Source organism: Peromyscus eremicus, chromosome 8b (assembly GCF_949786415.1).
Source record: "Peromyscus eremicus chromosome 8b, PerEre_H2_v1, whole genome shotgun sequence".
Classification (NCBI taxonomy): Eukaryota; Metazoa; Chordata; class Mammalia; order Rodentia; family Cricetidae; genus Peromyscus; species Peromyscus eremicus.
This window is the reverse complement of record NC_081424.1, coordinates 8,731,339-8,751,183: the sequence shown is the minus strand read 5'-3', so window position 1 is coordinate 8,751,183 and position 19,845 is coordinate 8,731,339. Positions and strand designations below refer to the sequence as shown.

The following is a 19,845-nucleotide window of genomic DNA, read 5'->3' as shown; positions in this document are numbered from 1 at the left end:
TTCTAATAAATACCCTTTCTCTATATAGAAAGATTTACTCTATATGTTCTGTAATTCCTTCTAGAACTCGGGTTTGTTTTTGTTTTTTTTCCAATGACAAGCTACCTTGAGAACCATCAACTCCACTGACCAAATAAAATCACAGCCTAGCACTGCTATATAAAAACAGGGCCGGGGGCTGGAGAGATGGCTCAGCGGTTAAGAGCACTGACTGCTCTTCCAGAGGTCCTGAGTTCAATTCCCAGCAACCACATGGTGGCTCACAACCATCTGTAATGAGATCTGGTGCCCTCTTCTGGCTTGCTGTCATATATGCTGTATACATAATAAATAAATAAATAAATCTAAAAAAAAAAAAAATGCTCCCAGCACATTTAAAAAAAAAAAAAAAAAAAACAGGGCCGGGTATGATCTAGCTCAGTGAGCACATGCTCAGCATGTGTCAGACCCTCGATTCAATTCCCAGAACAACAGCAACAACAAAAACCAGCCCCTGGCACCAGCAGCATATTAGTAGCACACCAGCATGTTACAGCAGGCGTTTCCTTAACTAAAGAAGGGAGCATCGCCACAGGGAAACAAACAGTGCTTACCTTTCACATCCAAGACTAAATGTGGCTTCGACTTGCTGTAGATCCTGCCGTCCGACTTCATGCACCAGAACTGACTGTCGGCGTTTTGATCAAGGGCCAGTCCTAGTTTCGAGCCGGACGTTACGAGGCTGCCCACGATCGTCAGGCAGCAGTCCTCTGCTATCTGCTTAGGGGACAACAGTCTGTCTCAGGATACGCTGCAGTCTCACGAACTGACGTCTAAAACGACCGTAGTCCCTGGCTGCCTTTACTCCGCATGAGCCGTTGCAGCTTCAGCTGGAGTAGCTGAAGCCAAACAATCAGCCCTTTATCTCAGATGACATGGGTGACGGTGAGTTCTCCATTCTCATGCAGTCTAAGACTGTCCTTTGTAAGACTCTCCATGACTATTAAGAGAAGCCTCGTGGGGACTAAGTGGTTAACACTGGTTGCTCTTTGGAAGGGCCAGGGTTCCATTCCCAGCACCCACAAGGTGGCTAACAACTGTCTAACTCCAATCTCAGGGGACCTGACACCCTCTTCTGACTCCATGGGCACCAGGCATACAGGTAGTACACAGACATACCAGCAGGCCAAATATCCATCCACTTAAACATTGAAAAGAAGAAAGAGAAGCCTCGGTGCAGCGAACCGCCCACTGTGACGGTTCTCCCCACCAACAGTGAGCGTGCTCTGAGGCCGCATCTGTAGCTCACATGTGGCTTGAGTTTCCAGCTCATGCTTGCTCCTCTCTGTAGCTGCATTAGAGCAGCCACAGAATGCACCCCTACCCCCCACCCCACCCCCCAAAAAAACCCTGAAGTTACATTCAGTGGCTCCTCGTCTTTCATTCATGAGAAACATGTAAAATTTTCTAAATTGGCATGCTATCCAGATATAAAAAATAGGAAAATGCAAACTCAGAAGAGGATGCTTTAATGCAAAGATTTTCAAAGTCCCTCATGAAGTAACAAAGAGCATTGCTCACTGCTACACCATGCTACAGTGAAAGCTTATTAAAAGTGGGCTGTTCTGGGTAGGGGACATGGCTCAGTGGGAGAGTACGCGGCTAGCATGTGTGAGGCCTTGAGTACAGCACACACACTGTTGAAAGCATTGTGATCATTTTCTCCTAGGCCTGCTGAGATGAGGTATTAAACAACACACTGAAATGTTAGACTTGCTGAGGGTCTCACTTTATTGCATCGAGATGATCCCAGGGCAGAAGTTCCCTTTGTTTCAGCTCCAGTCCTTCACCCCTGCTTCTCAATGCTGGTTTCTTCTGTGTGGCTAAGGAGTACCTCTCTTACAAAAGCCTGATTCTCCCTCAGGCACAACAGACATAATAAACAGGCGTGCTCCTGCTGACTCACAGGCACCAAGTTTAAAGTATCAGGAGCAAACAGGCAAGCCCATAAAGTCAAGGGCTGAAGAAGATGCCCGGAACAGTGCATGAGCTTGTCTCGTGGGATCTGGCCATTGCTGTTAGATGTCTGCCACGGCAGGGGTGATGGGAGCAGAGCCGCCATTTTCCATGTACAGCGTCTGACCGTTAGGAAATGGACTGAGCTGTGCCGCACACGTGTCTGCACCCTTGCCCTGCTCTGCACGTTCTCCAAACAGAACCTGTGGTTTCTGACGTTGTACGGCTGGGCTCTGGTTTATGGCTATGAGCAAACTAACACCATCACTCCCTGGCTGCTAGATTCCCCTTCCCATTTTAACTTCCTGACCCTGATTCTGATTCTGTCACAGCTGGGAAGTATTTTCCCGGGGAAAACCGTCCTATTTATTTCTAAAAGGTCTTTGGGAATTGTTTGTGCAACCCCAAATGCTCACTCTGCATTTGATGCATCTTCCTTGTGCAACCCCAAATGCTCATCCTGCATTTGATGCATCTTCCTTGTGCAACCCTGAATGCTCATCCTGCATTTGATGCATCTTCCTTGTGCAACCCTGAATGCTCATCCTGCATTTAATGCATTTTCCTTGTACAACCCCGAATGCTCACCCTGCATTTGATGCATCTTCCTTGTGCAACCCCGAATGCTCACCCTGCATTTGATGCATCCTTCCTGGTAGACCCAGATCTGATCATCGGCACCAACGTCTTCCATGACCTGGATCCTAAGAAGCTTCAGATCCTCTAGGTTCCCGTTGGTTGACATAAACAGCCCCGTTGCTTTGTTTCGAAGTCTGAAGTAAATTCGTTTCTGGAAGACAAAACCCCAGTGACAGTCACATACAGCTGTGCTGTTGGAAGAACTGAGACACACTGATGTTTGGAAGAGTCCAAAGTGAAGCCTATGGGTCCAGGAGGGAGACAACACTCCAGGGTCACGTGCTAAGGGGTCATGTGCTAAGGGTCTTAGCACTCACTGTTTACCATGCTAAGAGTTTAAGGACGTCTCAGAGGCCATGGAGTGTGCCTGTGGACAAGCAGAGCTGACACATGCATATGTGCTACTGGGCCTGGTGGCATTTCTGAAATATCCATATCCTGGTGCCACAAACTGGATGTCCAAATACTGAGGGAAGAGGAGCCAATGCCACGCTTCCAATCAGAACTAAAAGGCTGAACTATATTTACAAAAATATTTTTTGAGAAGAGTCTACTCACAGCACGGAGGGAAAATTCACATACCTGAATGAAGGGCCGGAGAGAACCTATTTGGCGACAGCCACTGAACTCATACCAATTTGGCACTTCTGCAGGAGACAGTAGGAACTGCCGGCCTCTGTAGTTGCCATATTCATACGTAACCCATCTGAAAAGAGGACAAACCACCGCGGTGACAACGTCCATTTGATGGTGGCCCTAACAGTTACATTTGTTTTCAGAATGCCACAAATTTATTCCCTCTCTCTCTCCCTCTCTCTCTCCCCTCCCCACACCCCTCCCTCTCTCCCTCTCTTCCTGCCTTTTTTGTTTTTGAGACAGGGTTTCTCTGTGTAGCCCCGGCTGTCCTGGACTCAACAGAGATCCGACTGCCTCAGCCTCCCAAGTGTGGGGATTAAAGGCATACCCACCCCATTATGGCCAGCTAACAACACTATCAATTCTGAGCTGAACTTTAAATACACATTGAAGGGCAAAATAAGCCTGTGTTCTAGAGCATTCAAAACCATTTCTTGATAGTGAATTTTTGGAGGATAAGGGATACTTAAGTATTTAAGTCAGAATCCATTCTGAGAGAGAAATAGGTACATTTTCCCCCTCCAGTAAAGCAATGAAATAGTGATGCTCTCTCAGTGGGACTCTCCAGTCCTTTTTGAAAGTTGTTCATAAAACATCTTCAGGTTATGGATCCTTATTCAAACAATTAACATTTACCAAGTTCTCATGTGGGCATGGGTGAGTGTAATGATTGGATAGAAATAGACCCTTCACAAGTGAAGGAAGAGGACCTAAGACATGAAGAAGGTATGAAGCCATGATGGAACCTGTTATTTTGATGTTAATTTAAGATAAATTTTATAACAAGTATAAAACATTTTCTTAAATAAGAGTAACCTTCCCCAAATCCCAAAAAACATTAAGCTAGGTTCCTTCCACCCAGCTGCTGGATTGCACAGTTGAGAACCCTACAGAGTGAGTGCCCTGTGATCCTCCTCCTGTCCACTGACCATCCGAGAAGGATGTTTTCTATTTTAAACCCCCAAACTCTAAAATGCTAACATTTCATCTGTCTTATAAAATAGTCATTAAAACGTACTGTAAAAACATTATGAGCTACAATCCTAATAATTTCTTAAATATTTTTAGTGAACATGGTACAACCATCTGCTCACATCAGCTGCTGTCCCTTCAATATCTGCTGTTTCAGTAAAAGGAAAATATTTTCATAAACAAAAAGTATTGCATGGATACATATTTATTTATGCCCAATTCAGTTTCAGAATTACTCAGAGAATAAAACCAAAATTTTTCCAAGTTTAAAAAATTGGCTGATGGGGGCTGGACATGGTGATGTATACTTATAATCCCAGCTATGGGAGACAGAAAGCAGGTGGATCTCTGTGAGTTTGATTGAGGCTAGCCTGATCTATCAGCAAGTTCCAGGCCAGCCAAGATCCCACAGAGAGATCCTGCCAAAAGTTTTTTTTAAAAAAAAAAAAGAAGATTGGGTGGTGGTGTAACTTTTTAGTGTGTGTGTGTGTGTGTGTGTGTGTGTGTGTGTGTGTGTGTGATGGGCTGCGGACATGCAACAGCATGTGTGTGGAGGTCTGAAGACAACTTTGTATAGTCAGCTCTCTGTTCTAGGGACTAAACTCAGGTCATCAGGCCTGCACAGTGAGTGCCTTTTGTTCACCCAACCATCTTGCGACCCCTCCGCAGTTGACTTAGTAATTTATACAACATCTGCAGCCAAGGAAAAGCTAACCCTTTCTTACATGCTATAAAAAAGAATGTTCCATAAATTTGCTGAGTACTGTGTTGTCAAGCTTCCCCTGGGGATTTTGAGTACATAACCTAACCTTAGCAAAACCATCTGGATACATGAATGAATGATGCTTTACACAGGCTTTACCCACCAAGAAAAGTATAGAATGGAAGTGTGTAATGTTAACCCACCAGGAAGTCAAGGACCATCTGTAGGTTCATTTAAGATAATGTAATGCAGCCGGGCGGTGGTGGCGCACACCTTTAATCCCAGCACTCGGGAGGCAGAGCCAGGCGGATCTCTGTGAGTTTGAGGCCAGCCTGGGCTACCAAGTGAGTTCCAGGAAAGGCGCAAAGCTACACAGAGAAACCCTATCTCGAAAAACCAAAAAAAAAAAAAAAAAAAAAAAAAAAAAAAGATAATGTAATGCATATTTGAAGTTTCCCAGTGTCCCCTCTTGGCACATGTCACTCACATCATTCACTTAATGATGTCAATGATGACATCCAAATAGTTTTCATTATGAGGAAATGGAGATGACATGGTACATTTTGACATGGTATGCATGTGTGTGTATTCATATGAATATGTATATGTGTTGATGTACTTTTTAATGTGCTTCTTAGGAAGAGCACATTTGTAAAAGCAGGAAAAGAGAAGTCTCCTGTTTCAGCAGATCAACAAGTAGGTGATTCACTCACATGCCACCAATGACCTGAACAGAGCGTATCTGAGTGTTGAATCCCATGGATCGAAGGTTGACTGTCTCAGCATTCAGTTCAATCTTTTTTCCTTTGAAGTTTTCTCTTTCAAAAAGAATAATTGTTGGTTCAGAAAATTCCTGTTTGGGGGGAAATTTGTTCATCTGTTAATAGTGCAGAGCTTTTGTAGATAACCTGAAGCTGATGAGATACCGTCTACTCTCAAGGCCAAGGCACAGGACCCAGCCAGGTTTACCTATTCTAGACTCAGCCAATCTGGACGTTTCTAGGTTGCAAAGTTAGATTGGAAGGTAGGAAGCCTTTCTGTTGCATCTAAAGGCAGGCTGAAATAGACCACAGTAGAGCAGGGGCATGGAATAGCCTGTGCCTAGAGAAATGGCTATATACATGGAACACCAACCCTTTAATGAAAATTACTTTCAACTTGGAGTTTTTTAGATGGAAAGCCACAGACATGAACAGTGACGGGCAGAAGGCTGTGGTAGTAGTGGCCTGGTGATATGCTAACAAAGATTCTGTAAGCTCATGTTCCCAAACCCTCTTGTAGGAGTTATGGTCAGGGACCACAAAGACCACAGGTAGAAGGCGCAGACATTTTAGAGAGGATAGCAGGACCCAACTGATTTTCAGACAAGGAAAACTTCAAATTACAGACCCTCTGCCCTAGGCTCTAATGATAATAATCCCAGGATCATAAATGACACATCAAAAAAAGCACACAGGGATCACAGCTATTTCCCAACCTGCTTCAGGTTCTGGGGCAAGGGTGAGCTACATTACTCCTTCATTTACGTGGATGTGCCCTAACGTGCAAGGCTGAGTGTGCCATCAGTTAACGGCAGGATAGTGTTCGTGCATCCAGGCAAGCATGCTATCAGCTGAGCCACGGCTTTATCCCACTACTGCACGCTGATGGCTTGCCACATTCCTCCGTGTTTCATGGATTCCTCTGTGTTTCATGGCTACTCTTTTCCTGTCTCAACCGCATCTTATTATTTAAATAGGCAAGCAGGTAAAAGTGCTACAAAGCCAACACACATACATTCTTCCTACATTTCAGACTAAATTCATCAACGAGGAATGCTCAAAGCATTTTATGAGACTAGCTACCAAAAGCAAATAAAAATTTCCAAAACTATAGACACGCCTAGACTTACGTATAAGATCATCTTCTGGCTCTGTTGTATTGAATATATGGTTTGATTAGCTCAGATGACAGATACTGTTTCAGAGGCACTCTCAACTTTCTCACACAGTTGATAACCTGAGTTGATCTGGAAAGAGGGCTCAGTGATTAAGAACATTTGCTGCTCTTGCAGGGGACCCGAGTTCAATTCCCAGCACCCACATGGCAGCTCACAACCACGGTAACTCCAGTTTTCTAGGGTCCAATGTCTTCTTCTGGCCTTTGCAGGCACTGGTACATGGTACATGGTACATATGCAGGCAAGACACCCATACATCTAACATTTTAAAAAGAAGTGACCGCAAGGAATTTCTGCAAATTAATAACAAGAGAATAGGCACCTGAAGAAAGAGATGGCAAACAGAAACCCCAAATGACAAGCATAGGAGAGCAAGCCACTAATGGTGAGATGTAAATCAACCCCTTCCACCAAGCTGACAGTCATGGACAGTGGGAGGGAGGAGCTGTTGATCTGCCAGGGCACTGTCTGTATGGCTTTGTCAGCACAGAGTGAGGCGCTGGTCTGCTCTTGAAATCCAGCACTCCACCCTGGATAGCCCAGGGACTCCTTCCCACACAGCAGTACTTCTGCCCTGGATAGCCCAGGGACCCTGTCCCACACAGCAGTACTTCTGCCCTGGATAGCCCGGGGACCCTTTCCCATGAAGCAGTACTTCTGCCCTGGATAGCGCGGGGACCCCTTCCCATACAGCAGTACTTCCGCTCTGGATAGCCCGGGGACCCTGTCCCACACAGCAGTACTTCTGGCCTGGAGAGCCCAGGGACCCTGAGAGAGCCTGGGGACCCCTTCCCACACAGCAGTACTTCTGCCCTGGAGAGCCTGGGGACCCTGTCCCATACAGCAGTACTTCCGCTCTGGATGGCCCGGGGACCCTGTCCCACGCAGCAGTACTTCTGGCCTGGAGAGCCCAGGGACCCTGTCCCCCACATGTCCCCAGGGATTCAGGAAGCAGTGGTGGCAGAATATGAGACAGTTACAGTCAATAAACCAGATGTGCAGGCAACAAAACGGACAGCTCTCCAAAACTGGTAACATGAATGTCTGAGTAATGTCCGTGAGAACTACAGCATAATGTTGATATGAGATTAAAAGTTACACATACACACTTTACAAGAAGATTCCAGCTGTGTAAGACAGAAAGCATGGCTAAAAAGGGAGAGGAACAGAAACAGGAGTTAGGGAAAAGAAAGAAGTGGGGGGAAAAGACGGGAGAGGGGCCTACAGCTCCCGGATGGCTGCTGTGGGTGTGAATAAATGGACGTCCTGAGCAAGAAGTCAGAGAAAGAGCCAATAAGAGACCTGGTTTTAACGGACATAAAAAGCACAAAAACCGGGGGTAAAGAGATGGCTCAGTAGTGAAGGGCACTGCTGCTCTTCCAGAGGACCGAGTTCAGTTCCCAGCACCCATTTCTGGTGGCCCCCAGTCTCCTGAACTCCAGCTCCAAGGGATGCCTTCTTCCAGTCTCTGAGGGCACCTGCACACACATGTGCATGCACACACGCACATACTCCCGCACACACACAAGCATACATTTAAATAAAAACAGATATTTTCTTGTTTAGTAAAGGAACGAAATCTGCAGGATAGGAAGCTCCAGTCTAGCGCAGCTTTAATCTGAGTGGTTCCAGCTGCTCCCTTCCTGGCTTTAACTGCCAGACCGTGAACAGTGTTCCTGTGCCACTGTGTCCATACTCACCACATCTATAAAGCGAAGAGACTTCAAGGTTGCTCCAGGCAGGCATCCCATTGCTGAGAGACAAGGATAATGGCCTTCTTCCAGCACATACTGATTACCGGAGAAATTTTCTCCATCGTAAGCAACCCAGCTAGAACAGGAACAAACACACAGTATGAAATTTCTGTAACCCTATTTAAGAAATCTGATTTTTATGTCGGGCCTGGATCTCTGTAAATTCGAGGCCAGCCTGGTGTACATAGTGAGTTCCACGACAGTCACAGCTACATAGTGAGACCCTGGCTCGCAATAAATAAATAAATGAATGAATGAAAGAAAATAAATCTGATTTTTAAAGATGCCTGCTATAAAATAAGTGTAAAGTTTCTAGCTGATTTTTCTTATTAAAAAAAAATCTGAATATATTTGCTGAATTTCACCTTGTGGCAATTTAATGTGCCGAAGCTGGTTAACTTTCTGGATGGGAATGAAGGTGGCTTTTATTTATTTATTTTTTATGTTTTTGCTTTCCCACCTCCCACCCTTCCTCTGGGCTCCCAGCCTGTGTCACTGTAAGCGTAGGAGTTCCCCTCCCTGTGTAAAGACCCTTCAACCTTCAGAGCTCGTCAGTCTCCAGGCTTCCTTTTTTTCTCTCCTGGGGCTTCAACTCAGGTCCCATACATGCTGGGGTGCGCTCTTCCACTGATCCGCACCCCCTGCCCTTTGTGTACAGGGTCTCACTGAGTTTCCTGGCTGTCTTGAACTCACTGTGTAACCCAGGCAGGCCCCTGAACCTGTGATCCTCCTGCCTCCGTCTCCCAAACAGCTGGGATTAAAGTCCTGAAGCAGGTCCAGCTCTGGTTTTCTGAAAACTTCCTTCCATATATGCTTTCCTTGCTCCGAGTGCCTGCACCCTGGACCAGGAGCCCGTGAACCGCAGTGTTTCGCCACGCTCCCCTAAAGGTGTTGATGCTTTTATATCAGAATCTAACAGATGCTCAGTGAGGATGGACTGCATATTGGATACTGTCCTCTTGCTCAAGACACAGCAGAAGCGAAACAGTTCCTGCTCTCTTGAAGTCACTCCAGCAAGCTGAGACATGAAAAACAATAAAAGTTCACATGTCTGGCAGTAGGAAACAAGGCGGGAGAGAAGAGGATTGGCGTGGGGTGGGTGCGTGAGCCAAGAAACTGACACCTCCCGGTCACGTGGTCTGCATTTGACACAAAGTCGGTGCTCTTTCACTGTGCGGCACCGAACCACACAGACTGTAATGTTAAAGGCCCCATCGCTACTGTTCTTAGGCTTAATTCCCCTGGCCTCTCTATAGAGGGAGGGCTCCAAGGGCTTCCTCGGTTTCTCCATTCCTGCTTTCAGCAGCACCTTGAGTTCACCGCCTCCACCCGCCCCTCCAAGCCTCATCTGTGTTTCTTATGAATCCATGGAACTCTGCCCTTGCCCACAGGGAGTCAGGTCCTCCCCTCCCCTAGTTCAGGCTGGCTTCGCTTCTGCTGGCACAAGCCCTCTCCGTCAGGGTGTGGCCCTTCACCTGCCTGCCCAGAGTGCCTGCCCTACTCATGTCTTCCTGTAAAAGAGATCTGCCGTGTGAGTCCCGCCCCTTTCACAGCCGCTGGAGCAGGCACAGAACATAAACTGTTCTGAATCCTCCCGAGTGCTGAACTCATCTGTTTCGCCAGCTCATGCTGGCATGCACGTCCTCTGACCTCTGAACCCAGAGGCTGCAAAGCAAGCTTCCCAACCAGTGTGGTGGTTTCACAGGGAAGACTTGCAAACTGTGACTTCTCTACCCAAATTATCTGTCTCTACCCCTTGCTGTCGGCTTACCTGCCTCCTAGAACTCTGCAAGACTTAGTCGAAAACGAATCATCAATGTGGTTTATTGTCTCTTCAAAACTTTGACTTTGGCCTTGGAACTGTGGTTCTGAAAACAAGTGAATCTTTAAAAAAAGAAAAGAGAAACACAAAATTATTTTCCTAAACATGTTCAGGATTTTTAAAAATTTATTTCTTTTTATGTGTATTGGTATTTTGCTTGAATATATGTGTCTTTGCGCTACATGTGTGACTGGTTTCTATAGAGGCCAGAAGAGGGTGTCAGGTCCCCTGGGACTGTAGTTAAGACAGTTGTGAGCTGCCATGTGGGTGCTGGGCATAGAACCTCTGGAAGACCAGCCAGTGCTCTTAACCTCTGAGACATTCTTCAGCCCCTAAGCTCAGTTTTTTAAATGATGCCTCAGATCTGACCTGCTAACTCTTGTTACAGTAAGCTGGTATGAGATTTATAAATCCCTTAACTTTCTACTTGATTACCAGCAATCAGTTAGGAACAGGTTGGCTGTACCATTCATGAGTATTTGATTTAGAGGCATCAAAGGCAGTGGAACAACAGAGGCAACTTTCTAAAGAGCACCCTCTTGTTAAAAGCTATGTTAAAGGCGCGTTAACGCTTCATTGTGGCCAAAAGCAATTGTTCATCGGTTCTAACACTAGCAGTAGACTAGATTCGGAAGCATGCAGTCTTGCTTCCCTCCTCCTCCAGGGATGATACTTGCTGACTTTTTAGAATCACTATATGCCAATAAAAGAGGCTCCAGTGGCCTTTGTGTCTCTGTAATTATAGGTGTCCGGCCATCTGCATTAAAACAATGTGACAATGAGGTTGATTTGAGAGTCGGCAATGCAAAGGCTTGGGGAGGCCATATAAAGTGTTTTCTAACGCAGACACAGCAAATGTGAGTTCGTTTTATAATGTGCCAAGAGAACCATGTGCTATTACTTGGAATATTTACTTATGTAGATTCATGAAACTGACTCGATGGAATGAAATTAAATCCAGCATTTTATAATAAAATTTGTGAGAAATATTTAGACATGGGTCAATGCCATTGATTAAGCACTACTGTTAATGTTTTCAGACTTAAAATGGATAAAATTAACAAAATGTCCCATACATCTGGCATTTACACTCACTTTTTCAATGGAAAATGGACAGCCTCTAATTATAGAATTTTTTTTTAAGTTAGTTACCTGATTTCGTCTTCTTGGACCAGTGAAAGAATCCTAAACATTTTTTTAAAAGAAGAGAGAGAGGAAAAAAAAGGTTACTGAAGGAATCATGTTCAAAACTTTTTTTCCTACTTGAGCAATTACTGTTAAAATTTATCCCAGAACACTTCTATGGCCGTCATTACACATGAAGCCAGACTGAATTAATATTCCCGCATGCATGAACTCCTTACCAAGCATATCGGTTGAACAGAAGAGATCTTACAATTTTTGCCTCCCCAATCCTCAAAACTGGTGTACAGGCCTTTATCCAGGACATACTGCTCTCCTGTGAAGTCGGGGTTCTCATAGGCTACCCATCTACAGAAACGAAACCATAGTTAGAGTTCATAGCACATGTTCATACATAGAAACTGCCTCACACATCAGAAAACTGTTTTGCTGATCAGATGCCAGGTTTTTTCCTGGTTCTTTATTAATATTTAGGGACTGATTGCTTTGTCTATCACAAAAGAATGCCTATGCAGACTTTCTGGTGTTCCTACATACCAAATTCCTATGCCTCAAGAAAGCACCAATGAGAATAATTTTGTGCTGTAATTTTTTTTTTCTAGTTTCAGGCCAATGAAATACAGTAGATTTTAAAGAGTCTGGTTCCTTTTTTCTTCTTTTATAAAAACTGTTTTTCAACATTGAAAGATTTCTGCTGATAAATCTTAACAGGAAGCTCTGTCTCATATGTAACAAACCACAATGACTAATAAAAAGCTGAAAAAAGAAAAGCACTTACATTTTTTCAAACAGTATTTGCAACTTAGCACAGCTATAGAAAAACAGACTGAAACAGTTCCCAGGGGTACCAAGGACAAATCTCTTGTATGTTTACGTGTTAACTTTGCAGTGATCTTAGCAAGGCAGATTCAGTCAAACCAAGTAACTGATGCTGCTTCCTGTGCAAAGGGGATGTCCTTGAAGGGGAAGAGGTTTTCTAATTCTGTTCCATTCAACAGATACTCAGTGTAGTCCTCAGATAATTGTTCTAACGTTCCACTCACAGCCTGAAGGGCACACGCTATGTTCAGAACTTTCCAAGCTGCTTGCAGATCTTTTACATCACATTCACCTAAGGGGGTGCTGGCATGCCCACTTCAGACCAGAAGTTGCTCCACTTCCTCAGCAAACACTGACCGCCCATCGGACGGACACACATCAGAAATTAGACTGATGTGAAGACTATACAGATGGAAGAAGACAGAGTCCCTGTCCTTGAAGTTGGCAGATAAAGGAACATCACAAATAACTATCTGCTGTGACACATTCGGGATGGGAGGTGACGGATCCAAAGTGACACAATCAGTTACCGGCCAGAACGTGAGTGACCCTGAGGCTGACAAGGCTCTTTGCACTTTGTGACTGCCCGCCATGTTCTAGTAAAACCTCTATGTCTATACCACGACCGAAACAGATTCACAGTTCACTATGTGAGGGGTCAATTTAAACAGAAATGTGTCTACAGTTATCCCTTCGAGATGAACAACCCCCCAGGAGAAAAAAAAAAAACACTACAGAAATTAAGTGGTCAGGAGGACCTCAATAGCTAACATCCAAGAGCTCACCTCTGGCCATCTGAATGCAGAAACTGAGCCCCAGTCTCTCTCAGAAAATAAGCCCTCACCCCCATCTCAAAGTTACATTAGCAGTTTTTCAAACTTCTACATCCCCACTGTGAGGTGAGGAGTTTGGAGAGCTGGTCCTCTCTGTGGTTCTGACAGTAACTTTCAGGAATGCTGAAGGGGGTCCGTTACCGTTGATGAGGGAGGGAGCTGGCTGAGGACCCTGTGCTGAGCGGGAGAGGCCACTCATTTATCTGTAGTGCCTCCTCTGCACACACACCTCAGGTAAGCCTGTGGGTAAGGAGCCATGGCACCAAAGAGGGAGCTAGCTCCAGCCACAGTGGCCTCTTCATAAGATCTTGAGCACAGGTCATATCCCAGAAAGCTGTGGCAGGACTCTGAGATTGTGGCAGTTCTGAGCACTAAAGACTTTGGGTCTTTTGGGTTGACTTGGAGGCAGGAAATCACCAATGAAGAGCAAATATAGCCAGGACAGGAGCCCGAGCCCCACAGCCCTGTTGAACTAACAAGTGCCTGTGCTCACTTCCCCGTGGAATTAAATAAACAATGGCTAGGTAAACACAGGACAGTGGGCGAGCCTCACTGACTCACTCAAATGGAAGCAAGGAAGTACATTAAGACACAGCTTGACTTGAGAGGAAAGCGTTCTTCTAAGGCCTGGTTGAATCTCCCTGAATTGAGGGTAAAGAGGGAAGACACCCAAACACCCAGAGCCGAGGTTCTGTGGGATCTATGGTGCTGAGTCTACTTATACTTGGGACTCTTATGGAAATTCTTCAGGGGCCTTGCACAGATGGGTTCTGTGCGTCTGAGTCATTCCTGCTGTGTTTGAGGATGGGTAGCAGGAACAAGAGAGAAGCCCGTGACCCAGCAGGCTCCAGCCTGGGGCAATAATGGCTTAGAATGAGGATAGAGGACAAACCTACCCTTCTGTGGAGGAGTGAAGGAAAAAAAATAAAATAAGAACACTTGTTTTTATTCATTTATTTAGGTTCTCACTGTATCCCTGGCTAGCCTAGAATTTGCTATGTAGACCAGGCTAGCTTTGAACTCACAGAGATCACTCTGCCTCTGCTTTCCTGAGTGCTGAAATTAAAGGTATGGTCCACCACACTGGGCTTATTTTTAGCTAAACTCTAAAAGCGTTTTTGTTTTACTCTTAGTGTTGAAAAGTTAATCCAACTTCCACTGCTTGGTCAGGAGCACAATACAGAATAGGAACCGTACGCAGCTGTGTACGGGAATGCTTTTGGACTCCTTAAGAACTGGAATATGGTTCCTCAAAGGCTGAGTTGGTCTCCTGAGCATCCTTCATAATGTTTCACAGCTAATGATCACGGGATTTAACACCATGTGATAGTGCCTCCAGGGTGATACAGACCAAGAGTTTCAAAAGCTTTGTTCTGTCTGGACATGGTGGCCTACATCTGTAACACTCCATCCATCTCCCACCCCCAGTTTCCACACCCACCCACTGCACTTGGGAGGGCTCTGAAGCAAGAAGATTGAGTTCAAGGCTAGCCTGGGCCATAGAGCAAGACTGTATCTCAAACAATAAAAGCAACACAAAAAGTTGCTTCCAACTTTGAATTTTTTGATAAGAAATAAAGGAGCAAAGTAAAGCTGGGTCTGGTAGCGCACAGCTTTAATCCCAGCACTCAAGAGGCAGAGGCCGGCTGATCTCTGTGAGTTTAAAGTCAACTAGATCTACATAGTGAGACCTGGTCTTCATAGAGTTCTGGGCCATCCAGGGCTACACAGTGAGACCCTTCCTCAAAAATACATAATAAAAAACACAAAACAAAATAAACATTAGGTTGCTTATTTACCAGTAAAAATAAAGCCATTAAAATAAAACCATTTTTTTTTTTTTGAAACTATGAAAAACTGAATAGGCCAGTCGCCCTCCCCGCTGCAGTGCTGGCGGGCACAGTGCCACCTCTTCCAGGCACAGACTCGAAGCTCCCCCTGCTGTGCATTCCCAGGGTTCAATCTCTGCCTCTCACAGCAGCGCTCCTGTTCCATGTCAATGCTGTGTCCTATCTGAGGTGTAACAGACCTCAACAAGTGTTTGTCAAATGACAAACTGAATGAGAATGAAGAGGTAATTGACCTCAGCATGTGTGTGTGTGTGTGTGTGTGTGTGTGTGTGTGTGTGTGTGTGTACAACCGTGCCTCCCTTCTACTTCCCCCAATACCAAACCTCACTTTCTACAAAAAAAAAAAAAAAAAAAAAAGCCTCATCCAGGAAATACAGCTAAAACTGACTTAAAATAAAACATCAAAAAGCCTAACATCCCAGTAAAGAAAACTGATTTCAAACAAGCAGGACGGGTAAACAGGCTCAGAGCACAACAATGCCCTGTACTAACAGTTAACCTACATCAACATCTACCCAGAGTCCTTCACTTCCTCCACTAGGGTAGATGACTGACTGGCCTGTGACTAATGAACAAGGATCCCTGGTGAGTGTCAAAACCCACACCTGTTTCTTTAGGACAGATGCTCACTCTAATTTTTTTCAGACATAATTAGCTGTAAAGGCCACCTGAAATACTGCAGAGCCACGACACCATTTTCAGTGGCTTCTGCCACATGTTCAGATGACTCCTGCCTTTGGTAGACAGCCAACAATAATCATAAAATGTTAGGGCTACAGAACAGGACGCATGGGAAGGCATTTTCTGCTAAAACTGGAATCCAGAGGTCACTGATGTCGTTCTGCCAAGATGGGTCACAAGCAACAGCCTACACAAGGACGTAGTGACTAACTACATAAGCATATTCTACTGTAGACATGTGTCAGATATGTCAGGCTTGTGGGGGAGGCCCCAAGAAGTGCAGTAGGGCCGAGGCTAGCCTGATTCAGGTAGGCCAACACCAACCACTTTCAACAGAATCAATGCCAGCTTCTTCCATATGTCCGTTTAATAACATTCTCACTTAGAAGAGACACCACCCGGACTGTGAGAACAATTCCCTATAACAGAAATCTGGCATCTGTCCTTCTGATGCTCCTGGGGAGCCACACACTCCAATCATACCCACTGGGGGACTGACCCTAGGGATGAAGTTATACAGGCACAGCCACCTCTCTAGTTCAGGCATGAACCAATGAGCCACACCAAGGAGTCAAATTCAAACCTGGAACCTGAGCATGCAATGAGCTGGGAGAACAAAAGCCAAACATGGCTGAAGGCTACCAGGTGGAAAGGGCTCCCTAAGGTGAAGCCAAGCCCAGGTGAGACAAGTTCTGAAGATGCTGTTTGTTTGATCCCTAGTATCAGTCATGCCTGCAGCAAGGTATTTTTGTGTTTGAATGGTCATTGTCATTGTTACTCTTTTCAGACAGGATCCGACTATGTGACGCAGGGTGGTCTTGAACTCAGTGTTTTTGCTCCCACCTCCTGAGTGCTGAGATTAAGAGTCTGTGTGTTGAATGCTGAGTAAAGGCCTGTGCCACCAGGCCTGGCACAAAACCTTCTCTAGGGCTTTTCATGTGTATAAGCCAATGAGTTCTCTTCTTATGATTCGGGCTGGCAAGCTTGGTCAGTCTCTTGCATCTCAGAGTCATCTCTCAGGGAAGACTAGCATTGGCGTTAGTGAAAGTACTGGGGCATAATTCCAGCACGTGGGAGGCTGGGGTAGGCAGGGTCCCAGGTCCCGTCACCTGCGCTACACAACCAGGCTCTTGAAAACAAAACATGAATTGCTAACTCCAGGTAGGCTAAACAATTGTTTTTATGTCAGAATACTAGTGAAGAAAGACTAGCAGGGTAGGAACTATAGGACAACCTAATGGACTTTGTCCCAGCCTCAAGGTCAATGCCAGCTTCTCTTTTTATTTGCTTCCCGTCATGAACAAACAATCTACCCATTTAGAAAAAGGGCAGCAGGTCTGCATATTTCTACCATGACACCCAAAGCCTGCTCCAAGTGGGAAAAAAAAAAAGTTACATCATAATATTTTTAAAACAGCTAGAAAAATGGCACAGCTGTAAATATCAAGTGACTGAACTAATGTTTACCTGTCAGATATTTACTGAGGACCAACTCTGTGTCATGGACTCTATTAGTTTAACAGAAATCCCAGTGAAACCCAAGCTGAAACTCGCAAGTTATTTCACTTACACGCCACTTAGTACATTGATTGATTGTGTCTTCACCCCATATCCGGTCTCCTTTAAATTAGCAACAATTCCTAAGACATCAATACTGGAGCTTTTGGAGCCAAAGTTCTTTTCACTGTACATTACCATGTGAGCATTGGAAAAATCCTATTAAAAACAAACAAAACACAGATTCAAATTCAAATGGTGGCCATTTATCATCCAAAAAAGAACACAAACGAGCCATTGGCTTCTCTTTCACTTACACTTAATATAGGTCGCAAAGACTGAAGTTCTGCACTGTAGCCTCCCCAGTCTTTCCAGTCCCTGTATTCTCCTTCTTCTAGCAAGTACTGATGACCAGCGAAGCCACACTTCTCATAGGCAACCCAACTGCCAGAGAAAGAACATGAGCAACTTCTCAGACGCTTAAATACTTCCCTGTAGGCCAGTTTTACTGACAAGTACAAGTATAAAATTAGGTGTGAATTTGTGTTACTATTGAAATTCTCTAAATTTAGAGAGGATAGCATATAAATGTGTTTTTGTGAGAATTGTTTAACATTTAAGAGAATCTGTTCAGAAAACCTAAGAAACATAATAGAGTTCTGTAAAGGAGTGTAGCTGTGTGTGTGTGTGTGTGTGTGTGTGTGTGTGTGTGTGTGTGTGTATGTGCATGCATGTGGGTGTGTGAGTGTGTGCGTCTAATAAGAATTCAAATGAGGGGTTGGAGGGATGGCTCAGCAGTTAAGAGCACTTGCTGCCCTTGCAGAGGACCCAGGTTAGGTTCTCAGCACCCATATGGCAGCTCACAACTGTAACTCCAGTTCCAGAGGATCTGACACCCTCTTTTAGACTCCTTAGACACTGTACACATATGATACACAGACATACATGCAGGTAAAACACTCATACACATAAAATAAAAATAAATAAATCTTTAAAAAAAGAATTAAAATGAAAACCAGCAAGTAAAATGACAAACTTTCTTCAAACAGTAATGAAAATAGAAAGTTTTCCCTGTTTACAGGACAACTTCAGTATATACTCCTACAAGAAATGTGCAAGATCTATAAAATTCAAAAAGATCATAAAAATAGAAAGAAAATTAATTAGTGGTTCATTAGCTTGGAACACAATATTTTAAAAATCAATTTGATCAGCCTTGCATCAGACTTCCCCACAGCATCCCTCCAGCCACTTTCAAGTCCAGTCCACAGTAGACTGGAGAGAACATGAACACTGTTGAAATTCATCAGACCCAGCTGGGGATGTAGTGTGATGCTCAGGGGGTTCAATCCTCACGACTCCACCCCCCCACCCACCCCCGCAAACATCACCATACCATAATCAAGAATGTTGTCTTTTGTGGGGAAAGACAACACATTTCTTGTTTCATTAGGGAAAAAAAAAAGAGAAATCCTTACCAGTTACCCATCTACTTACATGCCTCTTAGAACTTTCATAGACCCCACCGATGTGAAGGGCAGATGGTCATTTCCAGTTGTTTCTTCTGTCTCACCTCCCTCCATGACAAAACTACACATTTCTGTTTCCAGCTCCATACACCTTCCTTCAAAGGAAGGCTTCTCATAAATAATTACCTGCAATAGAAATGAGGTAGATACAACAATCATTTGGGAGAAATTAAGTAGCTAAACATTGCGTCTGCCATTCAACAGCACTTACTCGGGCTAGGGGTGTGCCTCTGTGGTAGAGCACTGACCCAGCATATGTGAGACCCTGGGTTCCAAACCCCCCGCCCCCAAGACACAGCCAGAAAACAAACAAACAAAGAAGCTGGACATGGTGCCACAGGCCTGCAATCCCAGCACTCAGGAGGATGAGGAAGGAGGATCCCAAGTCCAAAACCATCCAAGGGCTTCATAATAAAGACAGGCTGGAATCAACAAAAACAGAGCCAGCAAGAGGGCTCAGCACGTACAGGCTGAGTTCAGTCTCCCCAGACACACATGATGGAAGGAGAGAGCCAACTCTTAACAAGTTAAGACCTTCACGTGTGACTTGTCACATGTACCAACACACACACACACACACACACACACACACACACACACAAAACAAACGTTACTCATAATAATAATAATAGTAGTAGTAGTAGTAGTAGTAGTAGTAGCTCTAAAACCTGGAATGCAAATTAAAATTTTAAATTTATTTAAATAATTGTAATAGCCGGGCAATGGTGGCGCACGCCTTTAATCCTAGCACTCAGGAGGCAGAGGCAGGCGGATCTTTGTGAGTTCGAGGCTAGAATGGTCTACAGAGCGAGATCCAGGAAAGGTGCAAAGCTACACAGAGAAACCCTGTCTCGAAAAAAACAAAAAACAAAACAAAACAAAACAAAAAAACAAACAAACAAAAAATTGTAATAAAAATTAAGTCCATAACAACACCTACTAATATATTTAAACAAAAGTCATTGGGCGTCCCTTTCCCCTCCTTCCACCCATAGTGTGGAACACTCCAAAGCCAAGGTTTAAGAGATACTGA

General features: G+C 44.6%; 1 protein-coding gene across 1 annotated transcript in view; it reads right to left on the bottom strand.

Moving 5' to 3' along the window:
• The window catches only part of Crybg1 (crystallin beta-gamma domain containing 1), a 57,814-nt gene that overhangs the window by 6,194 nt on the left and 31,775 nt on the right, over positions 1-19,845 (bottom strand). The window contains exons 9-19 of the mRNA XM_059272450.1: positions 18,781-18,938; positions 17,601-17,727; positions 17,357-17,502; positions 11,825-11,951; positions 11,613-11,645; positions 10,410-10,522; positions 8,585-8,714; positions 5,659-5,798; positions 3,217-3,340; positions 2,627-2,785; positions 594-756 (exon numbers count right to left, since the gene is read on the bottom strand). Of these exons, the coding sequence (XP_059128433.1) occupies positions 594-756; positions 2,627-2,785; positions 3,217-3,340; positions 5,659-5,798; positions 8,585-8,714; positions 10,410-10,522; positions 11,613-11,645; positions 11,825-11,951; positions 17,357-17,502; positions 17,601-17,727; positions 18,781-18,938 (1,420 nt within the window). The remainder of the gene's footprint in view (positions 1-593; positions 757-2,626; positions 2,786-3,216; positions 3,341-5,658; positions 5,799-8,584; positions 8,715-10,409; positions 10,523-11,612; positions 11,646-11,824; positions 11,952-17,356; positions 17,503-17,600; positions 17,728-18,780; positions 18,939-19,845) is intronic.